This window comes from Carettochelys insculpta, chromosome 22 (genome assembly GCF_033958435.1).
Source record: "Carettochelys insculpta isolate YL-2023 chromosome 22, ASM3395843v1, whole genome shotgun sequence".
In the NCBI taxonomy this organism is placed as follows: Eukaryota; Metazoa; Chordata; order Testudines; family Carettochelyidae; genus Carettochelys; species Carettochelys insculpta.
The window spans coordinates 4,059,645-4,079,631 of NC_134158.1; the positions used below are offsets into that span (position 1 = coordinate 4,059,645).

The following is a 19,987-nucleotide window of genomic DNA, read 5'->3' on the forward strand; positions in this document are numbered from 1 at the left end:
TCTCCCCCCGGCAGAAGCCGGGCCAATAAACGACGCGTCCCTCCGTCCGTCCCCCTTGTCTCTCAGCTGCCGCCCGTGGCACCGCCCCGGCTACAGCGACACCGGGCACAGCCCTGCGGTCGGCAGCGGGGCCGGGGCGGGGCCGGACACTGGTGCAGGCTGAGTCCTTTACTGCGCTGTTAGCCTGCCGCGCCCGGCAGAGCTACGGGCTCTGCCCCTTTAAGGGATTTGGCGCGCTGTATGCTAATATCACAGGGTCATCGCCAACCTCCCGCCCGCGGGGAAGTTCATTCATTTCAACAGCGGCTGCAGGAGAGCTATCGGGGTCTCGTCCAATCCGGGAGCACTATGCTAATACGGCCACGCCCCTGCAGGGAGTCAGCTGCCGCCTGGCTTTTTCGCGCGTTTTCTTGCACTGGCAATGGGAAAAGAGGAGCGTGTGAATGGGGCGTTCGGGGTCCCTCTTTGGCTACGGGACAGACACGGGGAGGTGGAGCTGGGACCTGACTTGCAAGGGGCGCTGCGGCCCGGGAGTGCCTGGATGAGGTGAGCTGTGATCTTCCTACACCGCAGTGTCCTGGGAAACTGAGTCCCGCCCTCTGGTCTGCAGTGCGGGGAGGGTGTTCCGGCGATCCCAGCCTTAGGGCAGCGCTGGGCTTATTTTTACCCACAGACCCACCCACCCACGCAGGCTGAAGGGCCTGGCAGTGCCTGTGAACTAGGTGGTGTTTCCTGTTTAATGTGGTGCCCAGAGTTGTGCACAATTTGTCCTTTGAATGTTTTTATTTACTACAAACCGAGGTTTGGATTAAGATTTGCTCCCTTGACGCCTCACGTCCACCAGGGAGCAGAGGGTGACCCCTGTGCAGCGCACCCCCCAAGGGCAGTGGAGTCAGGGCAGTGGCTTCTACAGCTGTTCCTCAGCAGTCTTGGCTAGCAGTCGCCTGGCTGGTAGCAGCAAAGTTGAGGGGTTCAGTGTGCGGGAGGGGCTGCGGGCTGGGGCAGAGGGTGGGATGCAGGGGTGGGTGGAGAAAGGGACGAGGAACCTCCTCGAAAAGCTCTGCCCAGAATAACGGCTCCTGCAGCAGTCCTGTGGTGGGACTTTGGGTTGGGAATATTAGCGAGAAAATGAGACGGGGTAAGTGATTTCTCCATGCACCCCTTTGCAGCCTGCAATGTGGTGTTTAGAGCTTCAAAAGCATCTCACAAAACTGGGTGACTGGGGCACAAAATGTCAAATGAAATTCAGTGTTGACCAATGTAAAGTGATGCACAGGGGAAAACATCATCCCACCAGACCTGTTGGGGTGGGGGGTCTAAATCAGCTGCTGCCACTCTAGAGAGAGTGCTTGGAGCCATTGTGGATAATGAGCAAGTCTCTGTTCTGAGGTGGGATTGATCAGGTGCTGGGGGGAGTTACCCAGTGTTTGGAGATCACACACTGTTTGCTGTTTAGAGATGAGTTGCTCGTTTTCAGGCTTTTAGACGTTCACCATTTACTGGAAATAATCAAGAGGGGTTTTTTTTAATTTTTTTAACATTGCAATTATCGCGTGGGAGCCACAAAGAACGTCGTTAAAGAGCCGCAGGGTGCAGACCCCCACCTCCGACTGTTTTGTTTTGTGTTTTCATTTCTTTTCAGGTTTGCGTCCTTGGGAAGAGCAGACTGGAATTGTGATCTCAGAAGAAGCGACGCAGAAACATCTGCCTGGGTCTGCAGATCCTCAGGGAATGATTGTGAGCCCACGGAGCTGCCCTGCGCATCGCAATGGAGGGTTGAGCCCACGGCCTGTTGTTCCGGAGGCCTCCCATGGAGAACTCCAGGAAAGGACCCCGCGTGTGGCATGAAGGGAGGAGCACAGTGGGCACAGCTCCTGCACTTCCCACTCAAGAAAAGATGTCAGCTCTTCGCCATCTGCACCCCCTGCATCTTGGGAAGCAGGTGACCCAACGGCCCTGGAGTGACTTCTGTGAACCCTGCAACGCAGGGGAGGAGCTGGGAGGAGAAGTGGCCCAGGAAGGGTGAAGAGCTTGTGTTTCCTTGGGGTCCTTTCCTACCCTGGCAGAGGGAGGACCCCTGCTGGCGCGGGGCCTGCGCAAAGCTTAACAGAATTGACTGTGCAGCCGCTGAGGGGAAGCTGAGGAACGGGTCCGCCGGATGCCAGGCCAGGTGAGGGCCCCCTAGAGAACCAGGCTTTGGCCATTTGCGGCTGTTTGGGTTGTTCTGATGCCCAGTTCCGTGCTGCTTTGGATGGTTGTGGCGGTTTTGTTACCAAGAACTCTTCGCAGCATCCAGTTCTGATTTCATCTGCGGTTATTCAGGTTTATCCCACAGTGTCCTCCTGGCACCTGAGCGCTGCCCTCTCAGTGGAGCGATTCGCATCGGTCACGTGTGGCTCTGTCTCAGCGTGTTGTGTGAGGTGGTCTCTGAGTGGGGATGTTCATGTGGCCCTGCTAAGCCTCACCTGAAAGGGTTATGGGTAACAGGTAGGGGTGGAGCAGCCTCCTGCCTGCCGCAGGCCCGGGCGCTCCAGCCAGGCCAGAGTAGCCCCCATCTGTGGTGGCCCTGGGAGTGGGGGGGAGGGGGGACGTGGCTGGAAAGGTTTCTCTCTGGCAGACTGGGGCTGCTGCAGCCCAGCGGGAGCATCCCTGCCCTGTGGAGCGCCTGAGCCAGGCCGCTGCTGATGGGGGCTCCTGTGTCTGCTCTGGGGTGCCCCCCTCTTGCAGCAGTGCCACGGGCAAGGAAGCGCCAGCTGGGCTGCAGCAGCTCCTGTCCATGGCAGTGGGGCTGCTCCAGCCGGGCGAGGTTGGAGGGGCCCCCCAGCTGCCTCTGCACCCATTGAGCAGTGAGCTCGTGTTTCACTGGTGAGCTAATGAAAGCTGATTTTACATCCCTGTCTCTGAGAGAGTCTCTGCGTAAATCCGGCTATTTCCCTTTGTCTCCCTTCCTCTCCCCCGAAGGACACCTGCCCGTTCACTGCTCTGGGCTGGGTGCTTCCAGCTGGGGTGTGGGCATTTTCCATGTCAATCGCCAGGCCCCCCCGGGTCTCTCCGGGAGTCTCTTGACACATGTGGCTTCTCCGGGGTAAAAGCTCTTCTTGAAGTACAGCAGCAACTGCAGGACTGCTGGGGTGTGGGGGGTGTTCAGGAGGGAGGGGAGGAAGTGCTAGAGGAGTGGGGGAAGGGAGGGAGTGCCCGGGGGTGGGGTGAGGGGGAAAGGGATGGGGGGAAGGATTGCCAGGGGAGCGGGGGAGGAGAGGGAGTGGTAGTGGAGTGGGGGTGAGGGAGGAAGTGCAGTGGGGTGGGGGAGGGGAGGGAGGGCCAGGCGAGTGGGACAAGGGGGTCGGTACTAGGAAAGCAGATTGGAAGATTTGTCACTGATTGGTGACGGAGCCTTGTCTATACTATGTCAGGCGCCCATCCATCCCATATCGGGTGGAACAGCCCCGTATTTTGGGTGCCAGAAAGGCATCTCGACTTATCGTTTAAAAGGGGCTAATTGCCCTGTATTCCCACACACCCCCGCTGGCTGACTGGGAGCTCACCCCCGGCTGGTGCCAGGTTCCCAGCTCCCCACACCTCAGTGGAGCTGGGAGGAGCCGCCCCCCCCACCATATCTCCCTGTCCTGTGTTTGGGATAGGGAGATACGGTCACCCTAATACCAGCGAAAGAGTCACCTGTTCGGGGCTGATTTTCTGGGTTCGATTCTGCGCACCCGGTAAAGACGCACGAAATCAAACTCTCTGGAGCTGACAGTCGACCCCTGAACTCCTCCATATCGCGAGGAGTAAGGGACATCGACGGAGAGTTTCTTCCATCCACTTCCCTCTGTGTAGCCGGCCAGGTAAGTCAACTGCAGAGAGGTCGAGTCTAGCTCCGCAACTGCAGAAACTAGAACTGTGTATTTGCCATTGACTTAACTCCCAGTGTAGACGGAGCCTGGGAAGTGGGGACCACACACAGGGCTGATCAGAGCTCAGTGCTGCAGACTGGCAGTAGGGGGCGCTCTGACCTCGCTAGTGCCAGTGGTTGAGGGGAACTGACAGCCAGGGCTGTTTGGCATCCTTAAAAATCTCACAGCGCTGCTTGAACAGGGGGCTCTGAGTGTGCCCAGAGTCCAGCCTGGGTGACTGCAGGTTGCCTCCTGCAGGGCCAGGCGGTGTGGGGTTCATCTTCCACCCTTCCCTTCAGACATCCTGCAGCCGTGTGGTGCGCTGCTGACCAGCCGGTGTATTTCCCTCCAGAGGTGGCTGCATTTCAGTGGGGTGGGGGGGGAACGATTCCGGTAGGTCAGCGTTTCCTGAAGTAATTTGGCCACAGAACACTTTTGGGCTTGGAATATATTGACAGCCCAGAGACAGGCTGGGCCGGGGGAGAGGGAGATTCATACCGAAAAATTGCTGCCTGTAATTCTCCAAAGCTGATTTTAAAAAGTTCCAGGTTTTAGATGCCTTTTATTTTACAAAGAACAAAAACTAACAAGAGAAAATTATGTGAATGAACAAGTGACGGGAGGATGTACAGCAATCCTATCATTAATTATAAAAATTAAAAATTTAGTGCAAACCCAGAATAAAGCATCCAGGGGAAGGGGCATCCAGGGGTCATAGAGCTGAGCCAGGGGCTGGGGAAATGGGAGTCCCCCAAGGTCATAGAGACTGAGACTAGAGAGGCTGATTACAGGGACACAGTCGGAGCTGGGATCTATGGTCCCACACCCAGAGCCAGGGCTGGATTCTACCCCCAGGGATGGAGCCCGGCGGGAAAGTGAAGATCGGGGCCTCGGCAGCAGCATTGATAAATGTCACCTGTCCCCGGTCACAGTCCAGACACACCCGGATCCTGCAGGGGGCCTGGCTCAGGGGCAGGGGGGTCACAGGGGAGGTGAGAGCCTGGAACTGATCCCCCAACTGCTGCACAGCCCAGATCCCCGCCTCAGGGCTGAGGCTGATCAGTCCCTTCCTGCTCACAGACTCTCTGGCCACCCCCACAGCCCAGCATCGCCCACCCCCCACCTCCACCTCCCAGCAATGTCTCCCCGAGGTGAACCCCTCACAGCCCAGCACACAGGGCCGAGTGTCGAATCTCTCCGGGTTGTCGGGCAGTCGCTGCCGTGTATGTTCCCGTCTCACACTTTTCCCACCCTCAGACAGGACGAGTTGGGGATGAGCCGTGTCTGGATCCAGAGTCACATTGGCTGCAAGGGAGAGAGAATCAGAGCGTGAGGGGCAGAGCTCAGCCCTGGGGGGATGGTTTGATGGTCAGTGACAGAATCGGGCCCAGCTGGAGAGTGACTCGGGGAATCTCCTTCCCCCAGGCTGTGCCCAACAGCTCTGAGATCTCGGCCCAGGGCTGGGGAGAGCCACTCACAGGCAGGGCCGGGTCAGGGACAGGGTGAAAGGATCGGCTGGGCCAGGCCTGGGGCTCAGGATCTTTCCCCTCCTGCCCCCACCTATCCCTGGGGAGGGACTAGAGACTGGGAGCCCCGGCAGATGGTCCAACTCAGTGACCACTGGCAGAGCTCCCCTCCCCCCAACACACACCTTAAATCTCCCTGTGTCTCAGCTGCCCCTGGGCTGGACTTTGCTCCGGGGCCTCCCCACTGCACCCGGCCTGCTGGGAAATGTCACAGCTCAGGGAATAACAGGCCACACGCGACCAGGATAGAACCTGCCGTGAATATCACAGCTCAGTAGCAGCTGCAGCAGCAGAAGAATCCATTAGCCTGGGGCACAGAGGGAGGGGTTAACACACGGGAAGGGGTTTGATGGTGAAATGGACAAGAACTACAAGTGTCAGGGAAGAAGGGGGATTAGGGTTTTGTGGGCCCCTGGGCGAGAACATGTGAGGGCCCCTCTCCTCCTGCCTGCTGTCCCCCAACTCCTCATGCTTCTGTCATGGGAATGGGGTCAGCGCACAGGGCACCTGGTGCTCCAGCTGGAGACTAGGCAACTCCCTCACCCTGACTACACTCCCTGGCTGGAGTGCTGGGTGGGTGGAGCAGGAGACACACAGCAAGACCCCAAGCCCAGACTCCCAGTCTGGCAGTAGCACTGGGGGGCAGCAGGCAGAGCTGGCTCTGGTGCCTTGATGGATATTTTTCCTGGGCTCCACAACCAGCCAGGGGCTCTGGGCTCCGCTCCTGCTCTCCTCGTGGGGAGGAGGGGGAGAGGAGTATAAAACAGGTGGCTGGTGGAAAGAGGGAGAGGGCCATGCTAGTGATGGGAGGAAAGTGATGTCCTGTGTACCAGAGACAGGCACAGGCTGGGATCATGGTGGGTGCAGAGAGCCAAAAAGAAAGAAGCTCCCAGCTCTGGTCACAGGCGCTCCCCAGGGGTGTGTAATGGCCCCAGGAGAGCCCCCGGCTCTAATCCTGGCTCCGTCCCTCTGCTTGTGTCTGCAGCAGGGATCACCAACAGACACAGTCCCTGCTCATCCCATCAGCGTAGGGTCACTGCAGAGCTCATGGCTTTCTTCAGAGGGGAGAATGAGAAGGGAAAAACAAGTGCCCCTGACTGTATTCCAACTGAGCGTTCCCCCCATTTGAACAAGTTGCACAAACCTCTCCAAAAAGCAAAGCAGGTAAATGAACAGCCAGTGTCTCATATCGCAACAAAATCATAAAAGTGACATTGAAAACGGAAAACTTCCACACAAATGCAAGAAGCTCCCGCAGGAGGATCTGATTTGGGACAAACATTTCTTGTCAGTGGAAGGAGAATGGCACTTACCGATGCCCATATGCGGTTTGCCTAAAGATGAAAGAGACACACACACGTTAGGGGTTTCCCACTTGTAATGTTTTTATGTCCCTTGATCCTCACCACAGCAGTTCCGACTGAGGAATTATTTCCACACACTCTCCCCTGAAGGAGCTCAGACTGGACAGGTTGTGTTTGGGTTTTCCTGTCCAACCTCCGCCCTCCCCTTTCCAGTAATGGAACCGGTCTGTGCCCTTCCCCCCACTGCTGAACAACTGGCTCTGCAGAGGAGCTTGGGCTGAAAGCGGAGCCGGGGGAGGAGCAGAGCTACAGCTGGGGAGGGAGTTGCACTGGGGGCAGAGTGGAGCTGTGACTGGGATGGGAGCTGGGCTGGGGGCAGAGTGGGAGCAGGAAGTGCTCCCTCTGCACCCCCATGTGGGCTGGCCTTGGCATCCTGAATATTCCTGCATGTACCCCTAGGAAGGTGGGTCCCACTGTTTGGGGATCACTTGAGTGGAGGATTCGTCGATCCTTCTGGCCTTACGCTCTGTGTCTCTATTGCTGAACTGACCATCGGTTTTTCTATTTGCTTTTGGTGGGAAATTTATCCGGTCTAGTCAATCCCCACATTTTACAAAGTTACATGAAAAACAACTCACACCTCCAAACAGAAAGGTAATAATAAAAAAGCACGTCCGCAAACAAACAGAAAAGGGATTTGTTTGGAACAAGATAAATTTAATGCAAAGCCTCCCCGCAGGAGGGTCTAATTTTCTTACAAAACCTTCTCAGAAGAAGGAGAATGACACTTACTTATTTCTTCATTCAGTTTGTCTGAAATTGAAGAGAAATAAATGTTATATATAATATAGATGCACGTGTCTGTTAGGCAGTTCCCTTTTCTTATGCCTCATTTCTCTTTATCATTAATAAAAAAAATGAAGACAGAGAACTCAACATCTCCTTCGGGACATTAGACAAAAACATTCATTGGTCCCTTCTGGTCTTGAGCTCTGTGATTCTATTGCTCTACCAGTTTTTCAAATTAGCTTTTGCTACAAAATAGATCAAAAGTGGCGCTTCCCCACATCTTGGTCCTGCTGGAACTGGACTCAATGACCTCTCAAGGTCCCTTCCAGTTCTGTGATTCAACTGTATATTTTAGAGAGTTTGTCTCTTTGTATCCTCCTAAATGGGAAGAGGTAGGACCTCCAAATTCAGTATATGGATTCCTTTTATCAGAATTTAAAGCAATATAAGGGTTTGGTTGTGTCAGGAAAATGAGATGTGCCTGGAATGGGATTTATTCTCATAAAACCAAACAGGATCACTGAATGCAGGACAGTCCTCAAAATTAACAACCGAGTAAATGTTGAAAGAGACTGAACCAAGATGAGCCAGAAAAATTTAGGATGAACCTAGAATTTCTTAATAAACCTTCCAGAAATTTCGAAGCATGTTCTGTTTCAACACACCTAAATCAATGATTAAGGTTTGAAAACAAAAAGAAAATGTTACTGGAAACCACATTAACTGCTGCCTTTTTTTTGTTAACACACTGAAGAAAAAGAGAATTTAAAGCAACAAAAAATAAATACACTTCATGAAATTCCCCTCTATAAAATGTCTGAAAAAATTCAATGGAAATGTGTTAATCTTTTTTTTTTTTTTCAAAAAAAGTCCAGAATAAAAATTAACTTCATCAAAACAACATTGTAATTTTGAAAAACACAACCATTTCAATGAAGGATGGACTTTTCCACTTCTTGTCAAACAACCCCGAATTGAGTTAAGGACCTGAGCAGTGCTGGGTAAATCTGCTCGTGAAGTTATAATCAGGATGTGTATAACATTTCAGCTGTCATAGGGTTAGTTAGAGCATCAGAGTGGAAATGCAGCATGACCTGCCTGTGCCCCAGGAGAAGGGAACTGGGAAGTATTTCTGTCCAAGCGTCTGTCATTTCTCACTCTAGTGGTAACATGACACAATCCATCGTTTACAGTCAAGCTCTGAGATACAGTCACATCTGCTCTGATCCTACTGACAGAAACCGAAAACTCCAAGATCTCTACAAACATTCAGAAACCTGAATTACCCACCAGGAGAAATAAAAAACAAATCGACAAGGCCAGACGAATACCCAGAAACCAGCCCCTCCAAGACAGGCCCAAAAAAGCCAAAAACAGAACACCACAGGTGCGCCTACACTTGGAACTAACTTTGAAGTTAACTTAAAAGTTATGCACTACATCAAAGTAGCCAGTAGAGAGTCTACACACATTTTTCCCTTCCTTCGAAGTCCTTACTCCATTCCTGGGAATGGAGCAGTGCCCATCTTCAAAGTTTAACTTTGAAGCAGGGTGTGGGAAGATGCTCAACTATGAAGTAAGCAACTTCGAAGTTATTTTCATAGTTTAGACACAGCCCACTTGTTTACCTGCAGCCCCCAACTCAAACCCCTGCAACACATCATTAAAGACCTACGACCTATCTTAAATCAGGATGCCGCTCTCCAGAAGACCCTAGGTGACCGGTCTGTTCTTTCCTATAGGCAACCTCCAAACCTAATGAGGATTCCCACCAGCAACCACAGTCGATACCACAATACTACTAATCCTGGAACTTTTCCATGCAACAAGCCCCATTGCCAACTTTCTCCACATATCTATTCTGGAGATACCACCACTGGACCTAACCACGTTAATTACAGAATCACAGGCACATTCTTCTGTTCCTCACCTAACATCGTGTATGCCCTCGTCTGCCAACAATGCCCACGCACCCTGTATATAGGACAGACGGCAAACACTCTTCCACAAAGAATGAATGGACATAGAACAGACAGCAAAAGACTCCAAATTCAGAAACCCGTCAGCCAGCACTTTAATGGAGTGGGTCATCCTGTTAAAGACCTGAAAGTTTGTGTTCTACTGAAAAGGGACTTTAACAACTGCCTGCAGAGGGAATGCTCAGAACTAACATTCATAGAACCATAGAATACTCGGACTGGAAGGGACCTGGGAGGTCATTGAGTCCAGCCTCCTGCCCTCATGGCAGGACCTAGTACTGCCTAGACCATCCCTGATAGACATTTATCTCACCTGTTCTTAAAATCTCTCTAGAGATGGAAATTCCACAACCTGCCTAGGCAATTTATTCCAGTGTTTGACCACCCTGACAGTTAGGAACTTTTTCCTAATGTCCAACCTCAACCTTTCTTACTGCAGTTTAAGCCCATTGCCTCTTGTTCTATCCTCAGAGGCCAAGCAAAACAATTTTTCTCAATCCTCCTTATGACACCCTTTTAGATACATGAAAACTTTTATCACGTCCCGCCTCAATCTTCTCTTTTCCAAACTAAACAAGCCCAATTCTTTCAGCCTTTCTTCATAGGTCGTGTTCTCCAGACTTTTGATCATTCTTGTTGCTCTTTTCTGCACCCTTTCCAATTTCTCCACATCTTTCTTGAAATGCGGTGCCCAGAACTGGACACAATGCTCCATCTGAGGCCTAACCAGCACAGACTAGAGCAGAATGACTTCTTGTGTCTTGCTCGCAACACACCTGTTAATGCATCCCAGAATCATGTCTGCTTTTTTTGTTACAGCATCACACTGTTGACTCATATTTAGCTTGTGGTCCACTGTAATCCCTAGATCCCTTTCTGCCATACTCCTTCCAAGACAGCCGCTTCCAACTCTGTATGTGTGAAACTGATTGTTTCTTCCTAAGTGGAGCACTTTGCATTTGTCTTTATTAAACTTCCTCCTGTTTACCTCAGGGCATTTCTCCAATTTGTCCAGATCATTTTGAATTTTGACCCTATCCTCCAAAGCAGTTGCAACCCCTCCCAGCTTGGTATCTTCTGCGAACTTAATAAGCGTACTTTCTATGCCAATATCTAAATCGTGGATGAAGATATTAAACAGAACCGGTCACAAGATCCCTGCAGAACCCCACTTGTTACACCTTTCCAGCAGGAATGAGAACCATTAATAACTACTCTCTGAGTATGGTTATCCAGCCAGTTTTGCACCCACCTTATTGTAGCCCCTCTAAAGCTGCGTCTACACGTGCACGCTACTTCGAAGTAGCGGCACCAACTTCGAAATAGCGCCCGTCGCGTCTACACGCGTCGGGCGCTATTTCGAAGTTAACTTCGACGTTAGGCGGCGAGACGTCGAAGTCGCTAACCTCATGAGGAGATAGGAATAGCGCCCTACTTCGACGTTGACGTCGAAGTAGGGACCATGTAGACGATCCGCGTCCCGCAACGTCGAAATTGCTGGGTCCTCCATGGCGACCATCAGCTGGGGGGTTGAGAGATGCTCTCTCTCCAGCCCCTGCGGGGCTCTATGGTCACCGTGGGCAGCAGCCCTTAGCCCAGGGATTCTGGCTGCTTCTGCGGCAGCTGGGGATCTATGCTGCAGGCACAGGGTCTGCAACCAGTTGTCAGCTCTGTGTATCTTGTGTTGTTTAGTGCAACTGTGTCTGGGAGGGGCCCTTTAAGGGAGCGGCTTGCTGTTGAGTCCGCCCTGTGACCCTGTCTGCAGCTGTGCCTGGCATCCCTATTTCGATGTGTGCTACTTTGACGTGTAGACGTTCCCTCGCAGCGCCTATTTCGATGTTGGGCTGAGCAACGTCGAAGTTGAACATCGACGTTGCCGGCCCTGGAGGACGTGTAGACGTTATTCATCGAAATAAGCTATTTCGATGTTGGCTGCACGTGTAGACGTAGCCTAAGTTGTATTTGCCTAGTTGATTGATAAGAATATCATTCAAGACCATACCAGAGGCCTTACTAAAGTCTAGGTATACCACATTGTGGCAGGGTGGGGCCAGGAGAGGGGAGACAGGAGTGAAAACAGAGGGGAGACAGAGCTGGCAATCAAAGTGGGAGCAGCTGAGGAGTAGGCGGCCCTAAATCAATTAGGGCCAGCTGATCCTGCTCAGGGCTGCCTTTATAAGCTCTTCTCCACGCAGGGCAAAGGGGAAGGGTGGGGAAGGAGAGTTTGGGTTCATACGGTGGGGACAGTGGACTAAACAGAGCAGCTGCGGCCCAGGAGTGCGACTGACTCCGCCACGCACATCCACTTCTTCTCCCTTAGCCACAAGGCTCGTTATCCTATCAAAGAAAGTTCTCAGATTGGTTTGACATGATTTGTTCTTTACAAATCCATGCCGGCTGTTCCCTATCACCTTCCACTTTCCAAATGTTCACAGATGATTTCCTTAATTACTTGTTCCATTATCTTTCCTGGCACAGAAGTTAAGCTGACTGGCCTGTAGTTTCCTGGGTTGTTCTTATTCCTCTTCTTATAGATGGCCACTAGATTTGCCTTTTTCCAGTCTTCTGGAATTTCTCCTGTCTCCCTTGATTTTCCAAAGATGATAACTAAAGGCTCAGCTACCTCCTCTATCAGCTCCTTGAGTATTCAACGATGCATTTCATCAGGTGCTGGTGACTTGCAGACATCTAACTTTTCTACGTGATTTTTAACTTGTTCTTTTTTATTTTATCTTCTAAAGCTATCCCTTTCCCAGAAGCATTCACTACATTAGGCATTCCTTCCTCAGACTTCCCACTGAAGATTGCAACAAAGAAGTCATTAAACATCTCTGTCATTTCCAAGCTTCCTGTTACTGTTTCTCCCTCCTCACTGTGTAATTCAAACTCACAAAATATGAGGACTAGAAGGGACCTCAGAAGGTCATCGAGTCCAGCTCCCTGCCCTCAAGGCAGCACCAAGTACTACCTAGACCATCCCTGGAAGACATTTATCTAACCTGTTCTTAAATATCTCCAGAGATGGAGATTCCACAACCTCCCTAAGCAATTTATTCCAGTGTTTGACCACCCTGACAGTTAGGAGCTTTTTCCTAATGTCCAACCTAAACCTCCCTAGCTGCAGTTTAAGCTTATTGCTTCTTCTTCTATCAAATTCATATTCAAATTTGACAGATTAACATGTGGTTTGAACAGCAACAGCAATTACCTGACCTGTTATAAGGACTCTTTTACACACTTCAATGTTTTTTCTAACTCTTAACTTCCCCACCTTACATACACCCACATACCCCACTGTCCCTCTGCTCTTCTGATTTACCAACCTGAAGAACAATTATTCTGATTTGTTAACCTTGGTAACAATTTTTGGACCTCATATATCGAGTCTGTTCTGGTATGGCTATGGTCTGAAGAAGAGGGTCTGTCCCACAAAAGCTTGTCACCTAATAAATTATTTTGTTAGTCTTTAAAGCACTACATGACTAGTGTTTTGTTTTGATAGAATACAGACTAACACCACTATCTCTCTCTCTCTAATGGTAACTGTAATGGCACAAGATACTTTTGGAACAAATAAGATTTTTAATTAATCAACCTGTGTGTGGTCGACCCCAAGTTTGTGCCATTTTCACCCAGCAATTAAATAGAAGCACAACCTAATTGTGAATCAATTGAACAGAGCCTTTCACATTCCATTAACTCACTTTCCCCTCCTAGATCCCTTGTAGGTACCTTTGAACTTGCTCAAAGTCTTGGAGAGAGCAGTAGTTTTCATGGAGAAACCACTGACTTGTCCTTCCAGTTCAGGGAAAATCTCCCCTGGCGGCTGGAACTTCCCCTTCTTACACCTGGACAGAAACAACGTCAGATGGTGATACGGCATTTAGTGACTTGGTTCTTCAGTTCTTGTCAGTGAGTCGCTGCTCTAACAGGCTGGGCGTTAGAATCCCTCGGCCTCTCCCAGCCTGAGAGCAGGTGCAGCACAACCCAGGGCCCTGCAACATCCACTCAAAGGCCCTATTAATATTCTTGAAATCCGGCCTGGAGAGACCAGCTCTGGGGACAAAAGGGGAATTGCGTCTCCATGGCCCATTCACGCCTTGGCCTCCAGGCTCTGAGGGACAGGATGCTGCCAGTGGAAGTGCTGTACAAATCTGCCCACTAGGAACTAGACTCAGACACCAATTCACCCAGTGCCCAGCAGTGACAAGCTGATGTTCCAGCCTCATAGTCCTGGGGCAGCCGGTCCCCCAGGAAGGTGACACCTCTAGGGAATACTTGAGGTCAGACTTTGCCATTGAGGGGATAAGTGTAAAGTCTGTGCAGGGGTGAGACCCTCAGGCTGGAGATGATCAGGGATATTTGTAGCTTAGATGTGACCCTCCCCTAACATCTCACTGTAGAGCCCTGGGGAGATTCGGTGCTAACATCATCTCTCAGCTCTTTCCCAACACTGGGAGGTGGGAGGGGAGTGAGAGCCACGTACCTCCTCAAGGTGCTTCTGACGTCCTACAGGGGAAGGAGAGAAAAGAATCTCAGTCCCACACAACACGCACAGGGGATCCCAGGGAAGGGAGTTTGCAAATCTAGGGAAGAGGGGCCCTGCCCTGGCCCCAGGGCCTTGGATTCCCTGAGCTACTGGGGCTTTACCATCTCCAATACCTCTGTGTTTGTAACTCGAGACTTCTGACTGTTGGACCCCAGAGCTTATGATTCAGGAGCCTCCCTTCCCTGTGTGGGGAGCTGGGACGTTTGTTACCACAGGCACCAGCTTCCACTTCTCCCAGGGGGTGCAGAACCCCACTCCCACTCCACCCCTCCAGCAATGCCACACTTTGCCCCACCTCTTCCTGCCCCCGCACTTCCTCTTCCCCTTCCCCATCTCCATCTGTGCCCATCCCCTCCCCCCAGCACACCCTTGACCTGTTTCTTTCCTCCCCATCCCACATCTCCCCCCCCAGCTGACTGCGGCAGGCAGGACGTGCAGGGAGAAGTGGAGGAGCTGTGGCTGGTGGGTGCAAAGCAACAACTTAACTTTTTCAATGGGATCTCCAGCCCTGGGGCTCACACAGAGTCTCTGTGTCTCCCTCAGTCTCACCTGCAGGAATTCACTCGCTGGCTTCTGACACTTCCCCTCCATCTCACCCATCAGCTCACCGAGATGAGAAATCTGCGCAGAGAGTTCACTGACATTGTCATTCTGGAGCCTCACAATCTCCTCCTCCAGCTTCTCCAGCTGGGCCAGCAGGAATCGCTCTTGTTCCTCCAGGAACTGCCGCAGCTGCTGGAATTCCCACACAATTTTCTGCCTCTCGGTTTGTGTCTGTCTCTGTAGGAAGACAGGGGACGGGCTGGTCAGGGACATGGGTGGAGCCTGGGCCCTGTCATGGGGGGCTGAGTGCGCAGGAGGGAGAACGTCTTTGAAAATCCTGATATCTGACGTTTGACTCTATTCTGTGCACACAAGGCAAAGGATTCTCTCACAGTTTCCCCCTTTGTCCCCTGTTATCGCTGTAAGGGAGGTTTCTAGGCCTGTGATGCTCAACATATTATGTTATCCGAGGACTCTGGGAGTTCAGGCAGCAGGAGGCCGGGCTCAGCGCCGCACTGACAGAGACGAAGTGGAGAAAAAAGAAGGAAGTGTGTGTGAACAAAAGGAGCAGACCCAGCAGGCAGCACTGCCTGGGGACAGTCCGTTCCCTTGGGGAGGGTTTGTGGGAAAGGCACAAGGGACAGATACTAACTCATCCCCTGCAGTGGAACCCCTGCCCTGAGCCATTTACACTCTAGCTGCAGTGGAAGCTCAGGGCTTGTCTGCACACGGCTCTAACCCACCAATCCCCGATCACAGAGACACTCACTAGCCCTCCTTCACCAAGGCCACGCAGGAGTCTGCCTCCAAACAGACCTCCCTCTGCCAGCCCTGATGGTTCATAACAACAGGCACCTACCAGGCACTCCCGGCTTTTCTCTTCTCCAGTCGCTTTCAGTCCCAGCAGCTTTTCTCTCTCTTCCCTCAGAGTCTTCAAATGGGCCTGGATTTTTCCCTGAGGAAACAGAAAGGATTTGGGAGGTTTTACTTTGGGTTGAGAGGGGGGTGGCGCTGGGTGTTTCTCCCCAGAACTCAAGATAACTGTTAATCTTTGTGAGGTCAATACTCCCCAGGAGAGGACACGTTATTAATGCAGCCCCAGGGCTGGTCACAGCCAGACATGTTACAAATTCACGTTAGGGCTTTTCAGTAATTTGTGTGAGATCTGGATTCTGCCCAAGCTTTGTGGGTACTTGCGAATTGCTGAGTGGTGCAGCACATTCCAGGACACTGGAGTCACATGGGGGTGAATCAGCTGCTCCATCTGAGCCCTGTTGTGGGTGAGCTGAGGGCATCTGAGACCCACACAGCATTCAGCCCAGTGACCTCCTCTAGTGCCGGCCGCAGCATCTGAGTTTAACCCGTTGTGGAGCTGCACAGGAGTTCAGCCTCCCAGTGGGAGCCTCCTCTCCCTGTTGGGCCTGGGGCCTTCAGCAGCGCGTCTTTCCCTCCCAACGGCTGCTCCTCTTCACTGCTCAGTGCTGGTGAGATGGGCCTCATAGCCTAGTGGTTGGATACGGGACATGGCCTTGGAAAATTGGGGGTTTATACCCAGCTCTGTCACTGACCTGCTGAGTGGGCTTGGACAAGTCACTTCCCCTCCACGTGCCTCAGATTCTCTTCCCACCCTTTGTCTGTCTTGACCAGTTAGAGTGTAAATGGCTCAGGGCAGGGATTGTCCCTCACTAGGTTCTGTGCAGGGCCCCACACACCCAAGGGCAGATCACATCTGGGGTCTGTAGAAGCTGCTGAGGTGCCAATTACAACAATAAACCCTGTGATAGAATTGGCAACAAGAGCCACAACTTGTAACTCGCCCTTCTGCAGCCTGAAGGCAGCTCTCTCACCTAGAACAGCCTGCAGCCCCTGTGAATCAAACTTCACAGACCATTGAGCAACTCCTGGTCTGTGCAGAGTGCCCATGGGTCCCTGGGGAGCAGGGTTTGAAAGGGATCCCACTCCCATTTTACAACAGCCGCTATAAAAGGCAGGCAGCCAGTAAAGACCCACGTGGAGCCAGCTGCCTTCTGCAAAGATGAGTGAGTGAGGGCTGGGGGATGAGGTGGATGAGGTTATATGGGGGACTGGAGATGGCTGTCTTCAGTGATGGGGACGGGGATGAGGATGGGGATGGGGTAAGAGCAGGGGGCTGGAGGTACCTGGCTTTGTGGGAGGGGAGGGCCTCTGGCAGTTGGCTCGTGGGGCTTGCGGTGCTCAGGCGGCTGGCCCTGGCAGATTGGGGATTGGGCAGCTGACCCTGGCAATGGGCAGCTCGGGCATCTTGGGCTGGTGGGTGGGCAGCTGGCCCCAGCAGCACAGGGCTTATATGGCTGGGGCTGGCAGGTGGGTGGCTGGCCCCAACACCATGAGGCCCAGATGGCTGGCCCCAGCAGCGTGGGGCTTGGGCATCTCAGGATGGTGGGCAGGTGGCTGACCCTGCCAGTGTGGTGCTTGGGTGGGCAGCTGGCCTGCAGCTGGGGCAGGTGGCTGGTGGGTGAGTCGCTGGCCCTAGCAGTGCGGGACTCAGGCAGGCGGCTCTGGCAGTGCAGGTCTTGGGCTGGCAGGCATGGGGCTCAGGCAGCTGGCCAGCTGGGGCTGCACCAGGCACCTGCAAGGGGCCAGGAAAAACTATTTGTACTTATTTTTAACTTCAAATGACATTTCTGTATCAAGTTGTTGTGTTTATTTTAAATGATGTATTGCATTTTTTCTTAAAACGGGGTTTGGATGATGGCAAAGAAGAGGTAGGGGGTGAAGGAGTCTCTAAAATATAAATAGGGGCATGATGCCAAAAAGTTTGGGAACCACTGCTTTAAACCAACCACCCCCCAACCTACAGAACTGAAAGCCATTTACAAGCCCTCAGGGTAATTGCTCAGTCATGAGGAAAACTAATCCCTGAACAGTATGAGAGAGAGAGCAAGCCTATAATGACCTAAAAATTCCTATCCCCGTTCAAACCAGGTGCTTTTTAGGTCATTATAGGGGCTCTTTTGCATACTTGGCTTAATCTAAATTCTTGACACCCCCCCCCACCGTCTGCCCCTCTGCTCTCCGATTTGCTCACCTTGATCATTTTTTTTTTCTGATTTCCCAACCTTGATTGCTATTTTTGGTTCTCTGTGCCTTAAATATTGAGTCTGTTCTGGTCTGGCTATGGGCTGAAGAAACGGGTTTGTCCCACAAAAGCTCATCACCTAATAAACTATTTTGTTAGTCTTTAGAGTGCGATTGCACTGCTTTTTTGTTTTAACCTCAATCTCCAGCAATGGCCGTTATTAGCACCTCTAACTCTCAACAAGCACACAGGGCGTATTTCCAACTACACACAACAATTACACACTCAGCAGGTCAGAATGTTAAAAATAATCAATGACAAAATAATCTTTTGTTCAAAGCATCTCTAAGTTATGCATATTGACAGTCACAGCCCATTTTCCATACAGCATTGGGGGGAGGGGTGTCCCTCACAAGACAAACTTAAAAACTTAAAAACTTCCTTTGTTGCCTTTTTGCCAGGCTGGAGCATCACTAATTTGTACAGCAACTTTCAGGCCCTGAAGGCTGCACACACCGGAATGGTGCCATTGACTTGTCAGTAAAATGCAAAGTTATTACCCATCAGCCTGGACAGCAGCTCTGTACCTTGTACTCCTGGGCAGCCTCCTGGATGGGAACCACAGTGTGAGCCCGGTGAGCCTTGGATCTATCACACACCACACAGATGGGGGTTTGATCCTCTTCACAGAACAGCTTCAGAGCCTCCTGGTGCTCCCCACACACCCCGTCCCCGCCTGCTCCCTTCGCTGCCTGCAAACTCAGACGTTTGGTTATTTCTACCATGTTTGCCAGCTGCCTGTTGGTCTGGAGGCTTCTCTGTTGCACAGGTTTTCTGCACTGAGGGCAGGAGGCGGCTGGGTCGGGTCCCTCCCAGCACTGGCTGATGCAGGTTCGGCAGAAGTTGTGCCCACACTCCAGAGTGACCGGGACTGTGAAATACTCCAGACAGACGGGACATGTGGCTTCTTCCTGGAGACTTTGCAGGGGGCTCCCTGCAGCCATGGCTCCCTCTAGGCTGGGAACAGGGTGAGTTTCACTTTCCTGAGCTCAAGAGCTGCGGCACGTGGGTGTTTCCCTTCCTGGATCTGACTCAGGCTGTTTGCTGGGCTGGGAGGAGCTCACCGGTAACACCGGGGCCCTGGGACTCCCACGAGCTCATTGACTGGCCTAAGCGCTCATGGGCAGCTGGAATAAATCTGTTACAGTCTTCCAGGTGCCGCAGGCTCCTGCTTGTTGTGGCTGAAACAGACTAACAGGCCCCCAACTGAAGTCAGAGCCCTGGAGGCTGTTGCGGGAAAGGGGCCACTCGGGCCAGTTTCAGGTGTGGGGAGTCACTGCCAGGGGTGCTGGTGCCTGCGGGGGAGGGCGCAGGGAGGCCACCCAGAGGGGCCGGGAGGGGCAGGGGGCACCCACTTGGCAGTTAAAGTTGTGGTGGGAGCAGCCGGTCTCTGTAGTGCTCCCTCCCCGCACCTGTGCTCACAGAGGCTCCCCCGGACGTCAGCCTCCCCCTGTGGCGCAGGGCAGGGGCCGGGGCCGTGTGTGTCTAAGGGGGCCGCCAGTCTGGCAGAATTCACGGCTCTGCTTGGAGGGGGACACGGGTGTTTCTTTGTCAGCATTTCTCATTATTTCTGGGTGAAATGTTCTCAGCTGCACAGAATAAAGGGCCCTAAGTGGTTTTTAAAGATTTTTTCCCTCCCTTTCACAGTTGTGGGAAATACCTGGGGACTCAGACAATCGGGCATCAGGGAATTGTCATTCAGTGACCGGAGACGCGGAGATGCAGAAAGTTTCTCTCTCCATTTGATCCAACACTTCAAGAGCACGTGTCCTTTTCTAGGTAGTGCGGGGGCTTTAGTTGGGGGCTTTTAGATGTTCACCGTTTTTCAAAAATAATCAGGAGGTTTACTTTTTTTTTTTTTTACTTGGCAATTACAACATTGGCAGCCACAAAGAAGTCCTTAAGGAGCACCAACCACGTGGCTCCGGAGCCACAAGTAGCAGATTCCTGCCCTGGGGAAAGGAGATTCCCTGAGCAACCCCACCCTCAGCCAGGACTGCGACTCTTCTTCTGTGAGCTTCTAATTTCAATGACTGGGTGGGATTCATGGAGGGGCAGAGATGTTGCAATGCAGAGCATCACCTGGTCAAATATGTAGGTGCCTGGATAATCACAAGAACACCACGACCCTGAAGCGTAATAGCTCACACATTTATTAATCAGGGTACAGTTGTTGGATTTCTAGCTTGCAAGAGGAGTTGGCCTGTTTTCCCTACTTACGCCATTTTAGGCTGTTTTGGTCTATTTTAGCAGTAATGCAAATGGCCTGCAGAGCTCACACTCTGT

At 52.1% G+C, this 19,987-nt stretch overlaps 3 protein-coding genes across 3 annotated transcripts in view; 1 reads left to right on the forward strand and 2 right to left on the reverse strand.

Moving 5' to 3' along the window:
* The window catches only part of LOC142024976 (uncharacterized), a 169,847-nt gene that overhangs the window by 108,312 nt on the left and 41,548 nt on the right, over nt 1-19,987 (forward strand). The gene's annotated exons all lie outside the window — the stretch shown is intronic.
* Nucleotides 1-19,987, reverse strand: part of LOC142024740 (uncharacterized) — a 372,768-nt gene that overhangs the window by 81,142 nt on the left and 271,639 nt on the right. The window lies entirely within an intron of this gene.
* Nucleotides 4,443-18,913, reverse strand: LOC142024863 (zinc finger protein RFP-like). The gene is made up of 8 exons (XM_075017154.1): nt 18,229-18,913; nt 15,443-15,538; nt 14,590-14,820; nt 13,978-14,000; nt 13,224-13,339; nt 7,516-7,536; nt 6,733-6,753; nt 4,443-5,198 (listed from the first exon to the last, which is right to left on the reverse strand). Exons 1-8 carry the CDS (start codon nt 18,643-18,645, stop codon nt 4,666-4,668), a joined length of 1,458 nt encoding a protein of 485 aa, XP_074873255.1. The 5' UTR covers nt 18,646-18,913; the 3' UTR covers nt 4,443-4,665.